The sequence below is a fragment of the Trichomycterus rosablanca genome, chromosome 7, assembly GCF_030014385.1.
Source record: "Trichomycterus rosablanca isolate fTriRos1 chromosome 7, fTriRos1.hap1, whole genome shotgun sequence".
NCBI lineage: Eukaryota > Metazoa > Chordata > Actinopteri > Siluriformes > Trichomycteridae > Trichomycterus > Trichomycterus rosablanca.
In genome coordinates this window covers 8,735,903-8,750,044 of record NC_085994.1, presented here as the reverse complement: position 1 = coordinate 8,750,044, position 14,142 = coordinate 8,735,903, and the positions used below count along the sequence as shown (strand labels likewise).

The following is a 14,142-nucleotide window of genomic DNA, read 5'->3' as shown; positions in this document are numbered from 1 at the left end:
TTGTGTAACATTTCATTGACTACAAATGCGTTAGAACACGTTCATCTCGAAGACGAGTTCGTTCAGAATCAGCTACTTATCACAAATTGACTGACTCGATTTTGTTAACATCTCATACTTTCCCGTAGCGTCAATGCATTTGCCCGTAGAAGCTGAGCATCTATTCACTTCAACGGGACTGCATGGAACGTTTTTTTTCATTGCTTCGAAACTCGCCGGTCATTGGATAAATGCCACGATTTTGTCCCGAATGGAGCTGTGGGCGGGTCTGGACGCGGAGCTTCTGCAAGATGATTGGAGGATCAGTCGAAAGGCTGAATCCCGTTTTGATTGACAGCTAGTTTGAGATCTACACGTCACTTAATCACTGGGAGCTTCAGTCCCATCACGGATTTTGCGAGTGAAGTCGAAAGACAAACTGCAACCCATTTCAGGCCATTTTCTTGAAAAGGAACGGAGGGCAGAATTTATGTATAAATAAATTGACAAATTTTATGACAATGAGCTTCCCCTCTTTGAAAGACCAGCAGCCGCCACTGTACCCCACCCCTATATGAACAACAGGCCAATCGTTGTTCATGTGGCCGTTCAGCCCAGCCGGATGGCACAGCTGAGATTCGACACAATGTAGTCAAGATCTCAGCTCCGGTGTGCTAGCATGTGTTTTACCGCTGCGCCACCTGAGCAGCCTATTGCTTATTACTTTTTTTTATATGATCCTGAAATAGTAAAAAAAAAAAAAATTCATTAATTATTCACAATTAGCTTGAGTACAAAGATACAGATTTGACACAGTGCTCAGTATTTCTGATTTTAAACCCTTGTGCTTCCGAGGTGGATTAGTATTTCAGAACGATGAATCACCTTGCCCACCAAACCTTGGGTTGAGTTGGTTTTCTGAGCTCCGGTCCATCGACTCCACCATTCCCTCAGCTCTGCCGGCCCGCTGAGCTGTGGTTCTGTTATCTGATGTGATGTCACTAAGATGTAAGGGAGCTGGGATTCCACTTTAGTGATCTGAGTCTTCTCTTTACTGTCTGCCTTTGGTTTATCAGCGTCTCCTTTCTCCGATGCCGATTCCAAGTGTACCACAGCACTCTCAGCGCCCTCTTCATGTGTCTTTACTGTTTGTTCACCCTGAGAAAGTCTCCTCTTCATAGGGCCCATGCACTGGAGCTTGGATTTATACTCTTCCAATTTATTTTTGCACTCAGCTGCTTTTTCCTTTAACTCTAAAAACTGCCTCTGTAGGTCTTTCTCAAAGACCTCCTCTGCCCTCAACTCGTTCAGCCAAAACTTGAGTTGCTGTTCCTCTTCCGACAGTTCAGGGGTTGATTCTGCATTCTGGGCTTCCTCTGGCAGCATTTCAAGTTTGCAAATCTGCTCATTAGTGGAGTCTATTTTGAGTTTGAGTTCTTTTAAATGAGTCTGTTGTTGGGTAATTACCTTTCTCAATTTATCTGCTTCATCAAAAGCTCTGCATTGTTGTGAAGCTTCAGACATAACAGGTTCTGGATCTTTTTTCACTGGTGTTTTATGCGTCCCTTTATTAATTTCTCCACTTTCATCACCATCAATTCTTCTCTGCTTTCCAAGGTGAATAATTCCACCCTGATTTTCTGCTCTGTTTTTGTTTTTTGTCTCATCATTCCTTCCCTGCAATACCCCAAAGATCTGGGCTCTTTTTTCTATCTTTGCTGCCTTCTTATCCAGTTGTCTATCATCCTGCTTGCTTTTGCTTTTATCTCGGCCTGGTTGCTGCCTTCCACCCCTGCCAAAGTTCTCCAGCCACCCCCATGCTTCCTCCGTCAGCGTCAATGACTTCCTCTTGGGACTTTTCAGTTCCTCCGGGAGGGGTTTGGTCTGGAAAAAGGATAGTGGTGGAAGACTCTGCCGATGGAAGATAGATCCTGCACTACTCATGCGCATTTTCCCTCCTCCCTCAGCTCGTCTTAACTGAACCCGTGGTTTGTTTGGGCTGTCCATCACAGAGGGACCCAAATAGTGTAAGTTCAGCTGAACCTCTCTGGACTGTTCACCATACTTCGCCAGAGACTCCAAAAGAAGTTCATCAGGAGTAACATAGCGTTCGTACCCTTTGAACTGCTCTCTTAGAGTGTAGCGTCCTGAGCGACCTACAGAGGAAATAAAAGTGGGGGCGTCTGTAGATATCAAATTAACAACTTTTTATGTTGTTTTTGTATAGTCTTCTTGTTATACATATTATTATGGTAGGGAGTGTTACATTACTACATGCTCATATGGCATGCTCACCATGAGGTAAAAGAGAGTGGGGAGGGAGGGTTTGGGGGAGAGTACTGAGGAGGTGCAGTGGTAAATTGCACTAGCCCACTACTGCTAGAATATAGGGTTTGAATCCCCAGTGGTGCTATTGGGCAGTTTGGCATTTTACATAAAGACATGATAGGTAAAAGGGAGGTAAAAGAGAGGAAAAGAGGTAAAAGAGAGTGGTGAGGGAGGGTTTGGGGAAGAGTACTGGGGAGGTGCAGCGGTAAATTGCACTAGCCCACTACTGCTAGAATATAGGGTTTGAATCCCCAGTGGTGCTATTGGGCAGTTTGGCATCTACATAAAGACATGATAGACTATGTCTGGGATGTGAATGGCCGAGGCCCTGTGATGGATTGATTCTATGTAGTTCGCAGTACTGCATTACACCCAGTGATTCTAGGGAAACCACAACCACTGCGACCTTGACCAGGAAACCCAAATTCAATCGATTAATGGCCATTTTTAAAATTATGTATTAACATTAAACTGAATTGTGATTGGCTTAGGATGTACAAAAAGCACTCCAATTCACAGCTTTGAGAATAGGCACTTTGATTCAGAAGGTTTAGGTTGAAAGGTGAATTAAAAATAAAGTCATACTAGGCAAACTAAAATAAGTTAAACCTAAAAAGAGCTCAGAGAAAAGACAGACTGTATTCCACATTAAAACCAAGCATACTAAATAATATGTCTAATTGATGCACTACCAGGGTTCAGTTTTTAACTGCATGTTGCTGCATGATGGATGTTGGTTTCAGATGGATCTTTACATTTTTAAAGTATTTACCACCTTATATGAAACTAAATCATTTATGAACCACTAAAAGAAAATTACTTACCAAGAGCTTGAGCTAAAGCAATGACTACTTCTTTACACGTTGTCTTTTCAGTCACACCACATACAATGCGCTGGACTTTTTCAATGGACACTTTTATCTCCATTCTGAAAGGAAATTTGTTTACTATCTGTCCTGTCATGAATGTAACCAAAGTGTAAAATATGACATTAAAATCCTAATATATCAACCAATCTACCCATTGCATAAAATCTGTCTATGTGGCATTTCTATCTAATATTATATATATTTTATGTAGTTTTAAATCAGGCTGCATAGTAACAATGTAAGCATTATCTGGATAATACCAATAATATGTTAGCTGTTAAACCGGAGTCTTAATACTACTTTATATTGACATAAACCTTTTTACATTTACAAGTAAATTTCTTTCTAAATAAAGAAGGACTAATTACTATAAAAGAAGAAGAACATGTACCTGTCTACTCAGTACTGATCCCCAAATCTGTGAAATCCTCCAGTTTGTCACAACAGTCGTTTGGCTGATACGAGGCGCAGTAACAGTGAGTAAAAATGTGTACAGTTGTACATGCCAATATGAAAGTCTTGTCTCTTTTTGGTTTCCTACCACTGCAGTATGAGGGTCCAAACCCTTCCTGCCAGTAAACACTGAGATTATTGCTGATAAGAGCAATTTGGTCTAAATTAAGCTAATTGTGTGTCTGTGGTCCTGTTTTCCTTTTTTGGGTTGTGTGTGTGTGGGGGGGGGGGGGGGGGGGGGGGTGGTACTCTGAATTTCACTCACTCACTGTCTTAACCGCTTATCCAATTAGGGTCGTGGTTGGGGGTGCTGGAGCCTATCCCAGTTTTTCAGTGGGCGCAAGGCACACAGTAACACCCTGGATGGGGCGGCAGTCCATCGCAGGGCAGACACACACACATACATATTCACCTATAGGGCAATTCAGTGTCTCCAATTAACTTGACTGCATGTTTTTGAACTGTGGGAGGAAACCGGAGCTCCCGGAGGAAACCCATGCAGACATGGGGAGAACATGCAGAGTCCACACAGAAAGGACCTGGACCGCCCGGCATGGGGCGACACATCTACCCACTGAGCTACCGTGCCGCCCAGACTCTGAATCTTCATGTAAAATGTTCAAACAAACATCAACTCTACAGACAATTTTATTTCAACCAGTAGCACAATTGGGACAGCAGTAGTTGACTAGCTTGCTGAGAACAAAAAAAGGTACAGACCAGCATAAAGAGTTGGGACGGAGGCTTGTTTACCACTATGTTACATCACAATGATCCTGTAATTCAAACCATGTCTTTACTTGTTTGAGAACCGAGGAACAGTTTTGCAAGTGGAATATTTGCCCATTCTTGCTTAATACAACACCTAGTTGCTCAACAGCCTGTAGTCACGTCTAATTTTCTTTTATATGTTGCCATACATTCTCAGTAGGACACAGACCTGAACTGCAGACAGGCCAGTCAAGCACACAAACCATCTTCAGCACTGTAGTGATACTGACATGGTGGTGGTGTGTTAGTGTGTGTTGTGCTGGTATGAGTGGATAAGACACAGAAGTGCTGCTGGAGTTTTTAAATACTGTGTCCACTTACTGTCCACTCTATTAGACACTCCTACCTAGTTGGTCCACTTTGTATATGTAAAGTCAGAGACGATCACTCATCTGTTGCTGCTGTTTGAGTTGGCCATCTTCTAGACCTTCATCATTTTTGGTTGGTGGACTATTCTCAGTCCAGCAGTGACAGTGAGGTGTTTAAAAACTCCATCAGCATAGCTGTGTTTTATACCAGCACAACACACACTAACACACCAACACCATGTCAGTGTCACTGCAGTGCTTAGAATGATCCACCACCCAAATAATACCTGCTCTGTGGTGGTCCTGTGGGGGTCCTGACCATTGAAGAACAGCATGAAAGGGGGCTAACAAAGCATGCAGAGAAACAGATGGACTACAGTCAGTAATTGTAGAACTACAAAGTGCTCCTATATGGTCAGTGGAGCTGATAAAATGGACAGTGAGTGTGGAAACAAGGAGATGGTTTTAATGTTATGGCTGATCGGTGTATATAACCCGAGCACATCTACGCGCATGCGCATTCGGTCCACTATTGATAGCGTCAACTTTTATCATGACACCAGTGTCTGTAATAATCTATGTGTGGAAGTTCTGGGCAGATTTGTTACCGCGGTCGATCTGTACCACAATGACACATAGCGCGCGCTTTTAGGATCTCGCGGGACTTCACCACTGCACTTCCTGCACGCAGAGCGGCATGTCAGGGATAAACAAGTGCTAAACATGAAGATTGTGACTTGGAATATAAACGGTATCAGGACTTTTAAACATGGGATTAAGAAGACGCTGGACTCGTTTAATGCTGATATAATTTGCGTCCAGGAAACCAAGGTTACCCGTAAGTAAGAGTTCACTGTAACAATGCTATGAGCTGATGGAACCTGAAGTATGAAGCTAAGTGTTGATTGTTTTGTATGAACTGCATGATTTAGAATAATACAGCGCAAACATGTTGGCTTCAGTCGTTAAATGATAACAGCCATAGTCCAGAGGTGCATTTGTGTGCTGGTTCATCCTTGGTCTTTGATCATTTGTTTGCTCATTTCAACTAAACACTTTATTCTGATTACAGTCGCGGTGGGTCCGGGGTGTCGATTTGTCCCAACGTAGCGCAAAGTTATAGATATAGTAAAGACTACAGGCAGCACATCTCTATAGATCTATATGTTATTATAAACTAAAAGTAGCACATATTAATAGATGTGTATCTTATTAAATACCATAGGTAGCACATCTCGACACCTCTATATCTTATTATAAACTATAGGTACCACATTTCGATAGATGTGAATCTATAGGTAGCACATCTTGATAGATGTATGTCTTATCATATACTGTAGGTAGCACATCTCGATAGATCTATATCTTATTATAGCACGAAATTATAGGAGTTTCACCTAAAGAGTCGAAACAGATGTGCGCATGCTCGGTAGGACATCTAGGAGAGAGAGAGAGAGAGAGAGTTTGCTTTGTTTGTTTGTTTATTAGGATTTTAACGTCACTTTGGTTACATTCATGACAGGAACGGTAGTTACTCATTACACACAAGATTCATCACTTCACAAGGTTATATTGAACACAGTCTTGGACAATTTAGTATCTCCAATTCACCTCATTTGCACGTCTTTGGACTGTGGAAGGAAACCGGAGCACCCGGAGGAAACCCATGCGGACAACATGCAAACTCCACACAGAAAGGACCCAGACCGCCCCACCTGGGGATCGAACCCAGGACCTTCTTGCTGTGAGGTGACAGTGCTACCCACCGTGCCGCCCTGTTTGCTAAGAACCTAGTATCTGATGATGTTCGTTTTGTAGCGGCTACAGTTAAAATTCTATACCTCTAAAGGATAACTGCACCTGCTATTTATGTGTGGTGGATTTATTTGTCTTGTTTTAAAAAAAGAATGTATGCCATATAAAACAGATAGATTCTTGCAGTGGCAAAGTGCATTTTAAATTCACTTCAGTAAGAATATTTGATCCTAAAACACTTATTCGTCAATGACCCATACATATTTTACTGCTTTGTCTTAGGAGACCTGCTAGATGAAAGGACTGCCATTGTGGATGGATATAACTCCTACTTTAGCTTCAGTCGAGGACGCACGGGCTACTCAGGTAACATGCAAGCTCAGTGCCCTGAGCCAACCTAATAATCTTGCGGCTTATCCAGTTAACGGTTAAAGTGACAAATTTACTCACAAATGTATTTTGTAAATTGAACAGGGGTTGCAACTTTTTGTAAAGAGTCTGCTACCCCATTCGCTGCTGAAGAAGGATTGTCCGGTCGCCTGGGTAATCATGGAGAGGCTGTTGGTTTCTATGGTGACCAGGGGGAATTTACCAGTGAGGAACTGCAGGCGCTGGACAGTGAAGGAAGAGCTGTTATCACTCAACACAAGATCACGTAAGTGTGTTTGTATACCACGACACTGTTTCAGTACTGTTAAACACACGCTTGTCTGCTGTGCTCTGTATTTAACCATTTAAAAACATTTATAGGAACACGTTTTTGAACTTGTACCATAAACTTGTTGGACATCTAATTTCACAATCTTAATCTTGGGCATTAAGACTAAGTTGACTTCCCATGTGACCAATTGTGTACAAAATGAAAATATATTGTGTGTGTAAATTTAAAGTGAATGTTAACTAACAGTAATGTGTCAAACAAAAAAGCAATATTAGCTAATATAACATGGTTGGAGATAAATGTCTTCTTCCTTTTTTCTGATAAACGCCAACATCTGCAGGAGTCCGTTTCAGAAGTGGGAAGTAGTGGTGTTTATTTCTGTCCTGAGGGCTATTATTGCCTTAAAAGTGCTACATTCCTATAGACAGATATCTATAAAAAATTTAATTGTGACCTAGTAAGCCTAATAAAACAGGCTTGTAACAAGATTTCATCTCTTTTAGAGATAATGTAGCCAGCCATAATTCTGATTATTAAACTTATCCCAACAGAGATCAATTTAAAAATTGAAAAAAAAAAAAAAAAAAAAAAATTATAAAAGTGGTTGGTTGAGCACTTTATAACATTAACATACTGCAACGAGGTGAACCCCGTGGGTAATGTCGGTCGATTGGTCTGAGACCCGGAATAAGTTGAGGACTCCGATATGCTTCCTTTTCTGCCTTATTTATTTACACATATATACACACGACGCTATTTACAAATAAACAATTACGCGCACACGGGACGAAACAAAACGAAAAGTTCACAAACATCCACTAACACTCTGATCATGTTTTAACTCACAACTCATTTGACTACAAAGTCATACACCCAGTTGTGGTCTCCCCCTACCACGGTAGATTGCCCCCTATATTATCTACCTGTGTGGGCTTTTATTGTGGTAGCCCCTCCCCCTCGGCTGAGCCGATATATTTAAAGGGTAGCTAGGTAACAATATGCACCCATTACACAGCTAAACACTAGTAAATACATCAATATTTATACTTATATTAAATCACACAGATGGCCATGGCACTTACCCCTACATACAATTATTTACATTAATTTCAGTGCACCTTTACTCTCCCTTCCTGGTTTTTCTCCCCCTCTCCTTAACAGAGGATAGTACTACCCAGGTAGGTTAAACATCAATATGTCATCGTGATGGGTAAGTTACCCTTACTTCATCACACATACCATGACTAATTTTATTTCGTACTACAAGTACTTCATACTTGTAATGTGCATGTGTCGGGCTATCGTAGTTCAGCAGTTGAAGTATTAGACTATTTATGTGAGTGTTGCCACTGATGGGCTCCTAAACAAGACTCTCAATTACTAGCACTGTTTTTGTTACAACTGTAACTCACTGTGGATGAACGCCATGAATAATTGTTATCTGCCCAGAAATAATTGATGACAAATAAAATTACCTTTTAACATTATTAATTTTTTTTTCTATTTTTTCCTTCTTTTTCCCCCCAATTTACTCCCCTAATCTAGTCGTGTCCAATTACCCTGATTGCGTGCTCTCTACTGATTCGACCCTTCACCGCTGACTGAGGACGCCTCTCAACTAACATACGCCCCCTCCGGCATGTACAGTCAGTACAGACTGCATTTTTCACCTGCACGAGTCGAGTTCATACACTGATGGGCACTGTGTACGGAGGGCCACACCCCCATCAGCATTATTCCTCAGCCCTGTGCAGGCGCCATCAGTCAGCCAGCAGGGGCCGCAGTTGCACCAGTTATGAGGACCTATGATCCGACTTTTTACCCCTATGAACAACAGCCAATCGTTCATGCCCAGTCAGAAGGCAGAGATGAGATTCGATACGATGTATTCGAAACCCCAACTCTGGTGTGCTAGCGTACTTTTTTACCGCTGCGCCACCTCAGCGGCAACTTTTAACATTCTTGCAAAAACATGTATTCAAATTCAATACCGATTTAGCTCTCATTGGGCTATCAGCACTTTGTTATTTTAGGCTGAACAGCATTGTTCATTATTAAATAGTAACATGAATTGCGGCTATTCTTTTTTTTTTTAAACACTAAGCAAATCTTTGTTTGTTTTTAGCTTATTGTGCTGCTGTTAGACTGGTACAGCTCTGAAGGTTTATACATGTCAATATTCCTCTGCAGCAGAGCAGAAAAGTCAGAGACGCTGACTGTCATTAATGTGTACTGCCCACGTGCTGATCCAGAGAAGCCTGAAAGAAAACACTTCAAGCTTCAGTTCTACAAACTCCTCCAGAGTAGAGCTGAGGCGATTTTGGGGTCTCAAAGGTAAGCAAGCTTAGTCTAGAGCTAGATCTAGATTTATAATAGTAAACATGGAGGCAATTAAATAATGCAATGTTATAAAGACTCCCTTCTGAAATCAGTTGATTTTTTTCACTTCTGAAAATTTTAACTGACATACGAAGCACTTTTCAGGAAAATGTTGTAAAATGCAATAAAAACGCACCCCTCTGCATCCACAAAATTGGTTGTAAGTTTACCTGAGTAGTGTTTTAGCTGCTTTAGAGTTTAACATCTTGGACATTTTGACTAACCGATTGCTAACTAAATTGCCGTATGATTGTTAGGATTGTTGCCTCATAGTGCAAATTAACCAGTAAATTTGAGGCACTTGAACACTACATGAATGAAAAATGTTAAATCGCTAAACACAAACCTTAAATTTTGAATTTCACAGCAAATTTCAGATTACATGGGAAACGGCTCATTTCACTGTCCGTAACGCGATGTTCACAGCCGGAAAACCAAGATTTAAAAAATGAAATTACACACAGACATTTCAAATTTAAAACAATATTAAGAGCAATATAAAACATTAAACAAAATGTGACTTTATTAACAATACAAATATCACACCGCTCCGGTGGCGCAGTGATAAAATAAAAATGAATACATCGTATCAAATCTCAGCTCTGCCATCCGGCTGGGCTGGATGGCTACATGAACAACGATGGGCTGTTGTTCAGGGTGGGATGAGCCTGACCAGGGTTCCTCATAACTGGTGCAATTACGACCTCTGCTGGCTGATTGATGGCACCTGCACAGAGTTGGGGAATAATGCTGATCGGGATGTGGCTCTCCATGCACAAAGCTGATTCACATATAAAAAGAGGCAGTTCGTACTGCGCATGTGTCGGAGGGGGCATGTGTCAGTTGCGAAGCTCCTCAGTCAGCAGTGGAGGGTTGTATGAGTAGAGGTGAAGCATAACGCAATCAGGGTAATTGGATACAACTAGATTAGAGGAGAAAATTAGGGGGGAACATTAAAATATCACTACTAAAGTAATATTTATTTAAAAATGAATGAATACTGAAATATTTCTCATGTAAATAAAAGCTGAAATTGCCAATAACAAGCTTTAAAGTTATACCTAAAGTGTTGATATACAACCGATAGTTCTCTGGGAATTATCTTAAAGTTTATGAGTTTTAATTTGATCTTTTGCTTTTTTTCCTCTCTAGTCATGTCATTATTTTGGGGGATATCAACACCTCTCATAGGCCCATAGACCACTGTGACCCAGACGATGTGGTGAGTGTTGTGTAGTCCTACATGTTGTAGAGGTGTACAGTGATTCAGCTCCTCACTGAGCTTGTTCATTGCTTTTACAATTTGATTTCATGATGGACTATTTCTTTTAAATACTACAGTTAAGGTCTAAATTATTAGCCCCCTAGGAACTTTTGAATATTTCCCTAAAATACTGCCCAATGTTTGCAATATTCATAAAATTTCATATAGTAAATCATTTATCAATGATATGGCCCCATTTTGGTGCACTTTAGAATGTAAAATAAATATTCAAGATTTCTTTATGAAAAATCTGGTGAAAACTGAGATGGTCAAAATTATTAGCCCCCATGTGATTTTGTGCTTTCAAAACAAATGAACTGGGTTTGAAACCACACCTGAGCAGTCAATTAGGTTTGAAAACACACCTGAGCAATCAATTAGCACTGAACCTTATTTAAGTGACTCCAAGAAGCAGAGTTAGTATCATTTGACTGCTTGAATGAAAGGGATACTCTAGGGTTCCTCAATAATCTTTGTAAGAAGCAATATCATCATGCCAAAAAGCAAGGAATTCAGTATGGACCTCAGACAGAAGATAGTGGACCTTCATCTTCAGGGGGAAGGATATACTGCCATTTCCAAGCGTTTCATGGTTTCTAGAACAGCTGTGCGTTGCATCATCGCAAAGCACAAAGAAACAAAGTCTGTTAAAAATAAACCTGGCCGTGGTCGAAAACGCAAGATTTCCAAAACTTTGCAGTGAAAAATAATCAGGGATGTCAACAAGAATCCCCGGACCTCTGCAAAGATGATTGTTGCTGAGCTGGCTTCCTCTGGACTTGATGTTTCACGCAAGACTGTTGTGAGGGCTCTTCATCGTGGTGGACTTCGTGGTCATCGTCCAAGAAAAACCCTGTTGCTTTTACAGCGGCACACCAAAGCCCGACTGAACTTTGCCAGAGACAATCTAAAACATAAGGGTGAGTTTTGGAAGTCTGTCCTTTGGTCTGATGAAACCAAACTTGAGCTGTTTGGGCATATGGATGCTGCTTTTGTTTGGCGTAGGAAGGGCGAGGCCTTCAACCCTAAAAATACTGTCCCCACAGTGAAGCATGCTGGTGGAAGCATAATGCTGTGGGGCTGTTTTGCTGCTTCAGGGACAGGAAACCTTGTTCAGGTGCATGGGACCATGAAAAAAGAGGATTATGTGGATATTTTGAAGAATAACATCAAGACATGCTGCCAGTCTAGGGTTAGGTCGTCGCTGGGTCTTCCAACAAGACAATGACCCGAAGCATACATACAAGTTAGTCAAAAACTTTTTGAAAGACACCAAAATCAAGGTTCTGGAGTGGCCCTCTCAGAGCCCTGATCTCAATCCTATCGAGAATCTGTGGAGGGAGCTCAAGGTTCGGGTCCATGCTCGGAGACCGAGCAATTTTCATGATCTTGAACAATTTGCCAAGGAAGAATGGGCTAAAATCCCTCAGGAGACATGTGCCAACTTAGTTAGACACTACCAGAAGAGATTGTTGTCAGTCTTGGATCAGAAAGGCTACACTATTGATTATTAGTTGTCAGAGGGCTAATAATTTTGACCATTGCATTTTTTGCTTTTTTCTTGTTTCAGTTCAGCAAACCAATAAAAATGTTCATTTGACCTCATGCAGATGTTGTCTTTGTTCTTGTGGACACACACAAACTATAAACACTTAAGGTTATGGCCCATGTCATTGAAAGAATAAGGGTTTTATTTGATTTCATAAGGGGGGCTAATAATTTTGACCTTAACTGTATATGCAACAATGTGGTTGTTGATCTCAAATAAAAGAGAATACATTTGGGATACGCAGAAGCTTTAAATACATCTATCTGATTTCTCATAGGACAACTTTGAGGACAATCCAGGTCGAAAATGGTTAGACGGCCTCCTGTATGAATCGCCTGAAGTACGGGATTCTGAAGAATCCCTAAACTGTGTGTCTGGTGGTCAATTTGTTGACATCTTTCGCCAATTCCATCCAATACGTACCAACGCCTTCACATGCTGGTCTTCCCGTACAGGTGCCAGGCAGACCAACTATGGCACGCGCATCGACTACATCTTTGGCAATCGCTCGCTAGCAGAGAAAAGCTTTCTCAATGCAGATATCATGCCAGAGGTAGAAGGTTCTGATCACTGCCCCATGTGGGCACAACTAAGCTGTTCCCTTAAACCCAGTCCTAAGTGCCCATCTCTGTGTACCCGTTACATGCCAGAGTTCACTGGAAAGCAGCAGAAACTCCTGCGCTTCCTTGTCAAAGTTCCTGAGCAGAAATGCATTTCCAGTGACACTGAAAAACCTTTGCCTGGTTCCCAAGAGAATGGGAAAATTCGTGAGAACCTCAGGCCTCCACCATCAGGTGTCAGTTCTGGAAAGAGACCTGCTAATGGGATTCCCGAGTCATCCAACTTTAAGGGGAAAAAAAGTAAACATGATAAAAAAACAGCACCTAAACCTCAGGGCAGCCTTCTAAACTTCTTCAAACCTAAACTGAGTCATGTGGCGTCCTCAAGTCAGGGCTCAACTGAGTTCACTGAGAATGGTTTGGAGAGTAAAGATTCCATGTCAGAGTTTCACAAAGTTGCACAAAATACTTTCACTGACTGCACCTCTACCCCTACCATCCTTACAGAGAGTTACACTGAGGTTAAAAGTGAAACAAATAACTTAAATATTAAGAATGAAATAAAGATGGGTCAGGATCAGACCCCAAGCAATGCCACCCCACATCAACAGACTACCAAAGGATCTTGTCCTGATTTCTGGAAGTCAGTTTTGCATGGTCCACCCCAACCACCACTATGTAAGGGACACAATGAGCCTTGTGTGCTGCGGACTGTGAAGAAAGCCGGGCCTAATATGGGTCGACAGTTCTTTGTATGTTCCCGGCCTGAGGGCCATGCGTCAAATCCAGATGCAAGGTGCAATTTCTTTGTCTGGGTTGATAAACGCAAGTAAACGCCCATGGAATTAATTGTAAAAAAGCCTGTACAAGGGATGTATATAGTATGTCAAATTAATATTTTTAACTATGTTTTATCTGTAGAAATAAATTATATTTGCAATTTACTATGTGCTGTTTTCTTTCCTGTTAAAATTTTATTTTATTTATGATTAAATTCATTTTTTCTGGCTTTATATTTTTGGTGGGAGCATAAACATATTTCCAAATCTCAACAACAATGCTACACCTCGTACACCAATAACTACACCCACTGCATTGTACTTGTCATTATAGTGTCAGTGTAGTGCTGAAAATGGTCCACCAACCAAATAATATCTGGTCATTGGGGGCCCAACATGAAAACCACCTCCTTGTTTCTACACTCAGTGTCCATATTATCAGCTCCACTTACCATATAGAAGGACTCTGTAGTTCTACAATTACTGA

General features: G+C 41.2%; 2 protein-coding genes across 2 annotated transcripts; one reads left to right on the top strand and one right to left on the bottom strand.

The window, feature by feature from the left end:
• Positions 1-813: 813 nt before the first annotated feature.
• On the bottom strand, positions 814-3,234 carry rassf11 (Ras association domain family member 11). The gene is made up of 2 exons (XM_062998328.1): positions 3,132-3,234; positions 814-2,135 (listed from the first exon to the last, which is right to left on the bottom strand). Exons 1-2 carry the CDS (start codon positions 3,232-3,234, stop codon positions 814-816), a joined length of 1,425 nt encoding a protein of 474 aa, XP_062854398.1.
• A 2,170-nt stretch (positions 3,235-5,404) lies between these two features.
• Positions 5,405-13,820, top strand: apex2 (APEX nuclease (apurinic/apyrimidinic endonuclease) 2). Its single transcript, XM_062998930.1, has 6 exons — positions 5,405-5,546; positions 6,746-6,829; positions 6,938-7,118; positions 9,315-9,458; positions 10,656-10,725; positions 12,594-13,820. The coding sequence occupies exons 1-6, from the start codon at positions 5,432-5,434 to the stop codon at positions 13,707-13,709; spliced, it is 1,710 nt and encodes a 569-aa protein (XP_062855000.1). The 5' UTR covers positions 5,405-5,431; the 3' UTR covers positions 13,710-13,820.
• Positions 13,821-14,142: the final 322 nt, after the last annotated feature.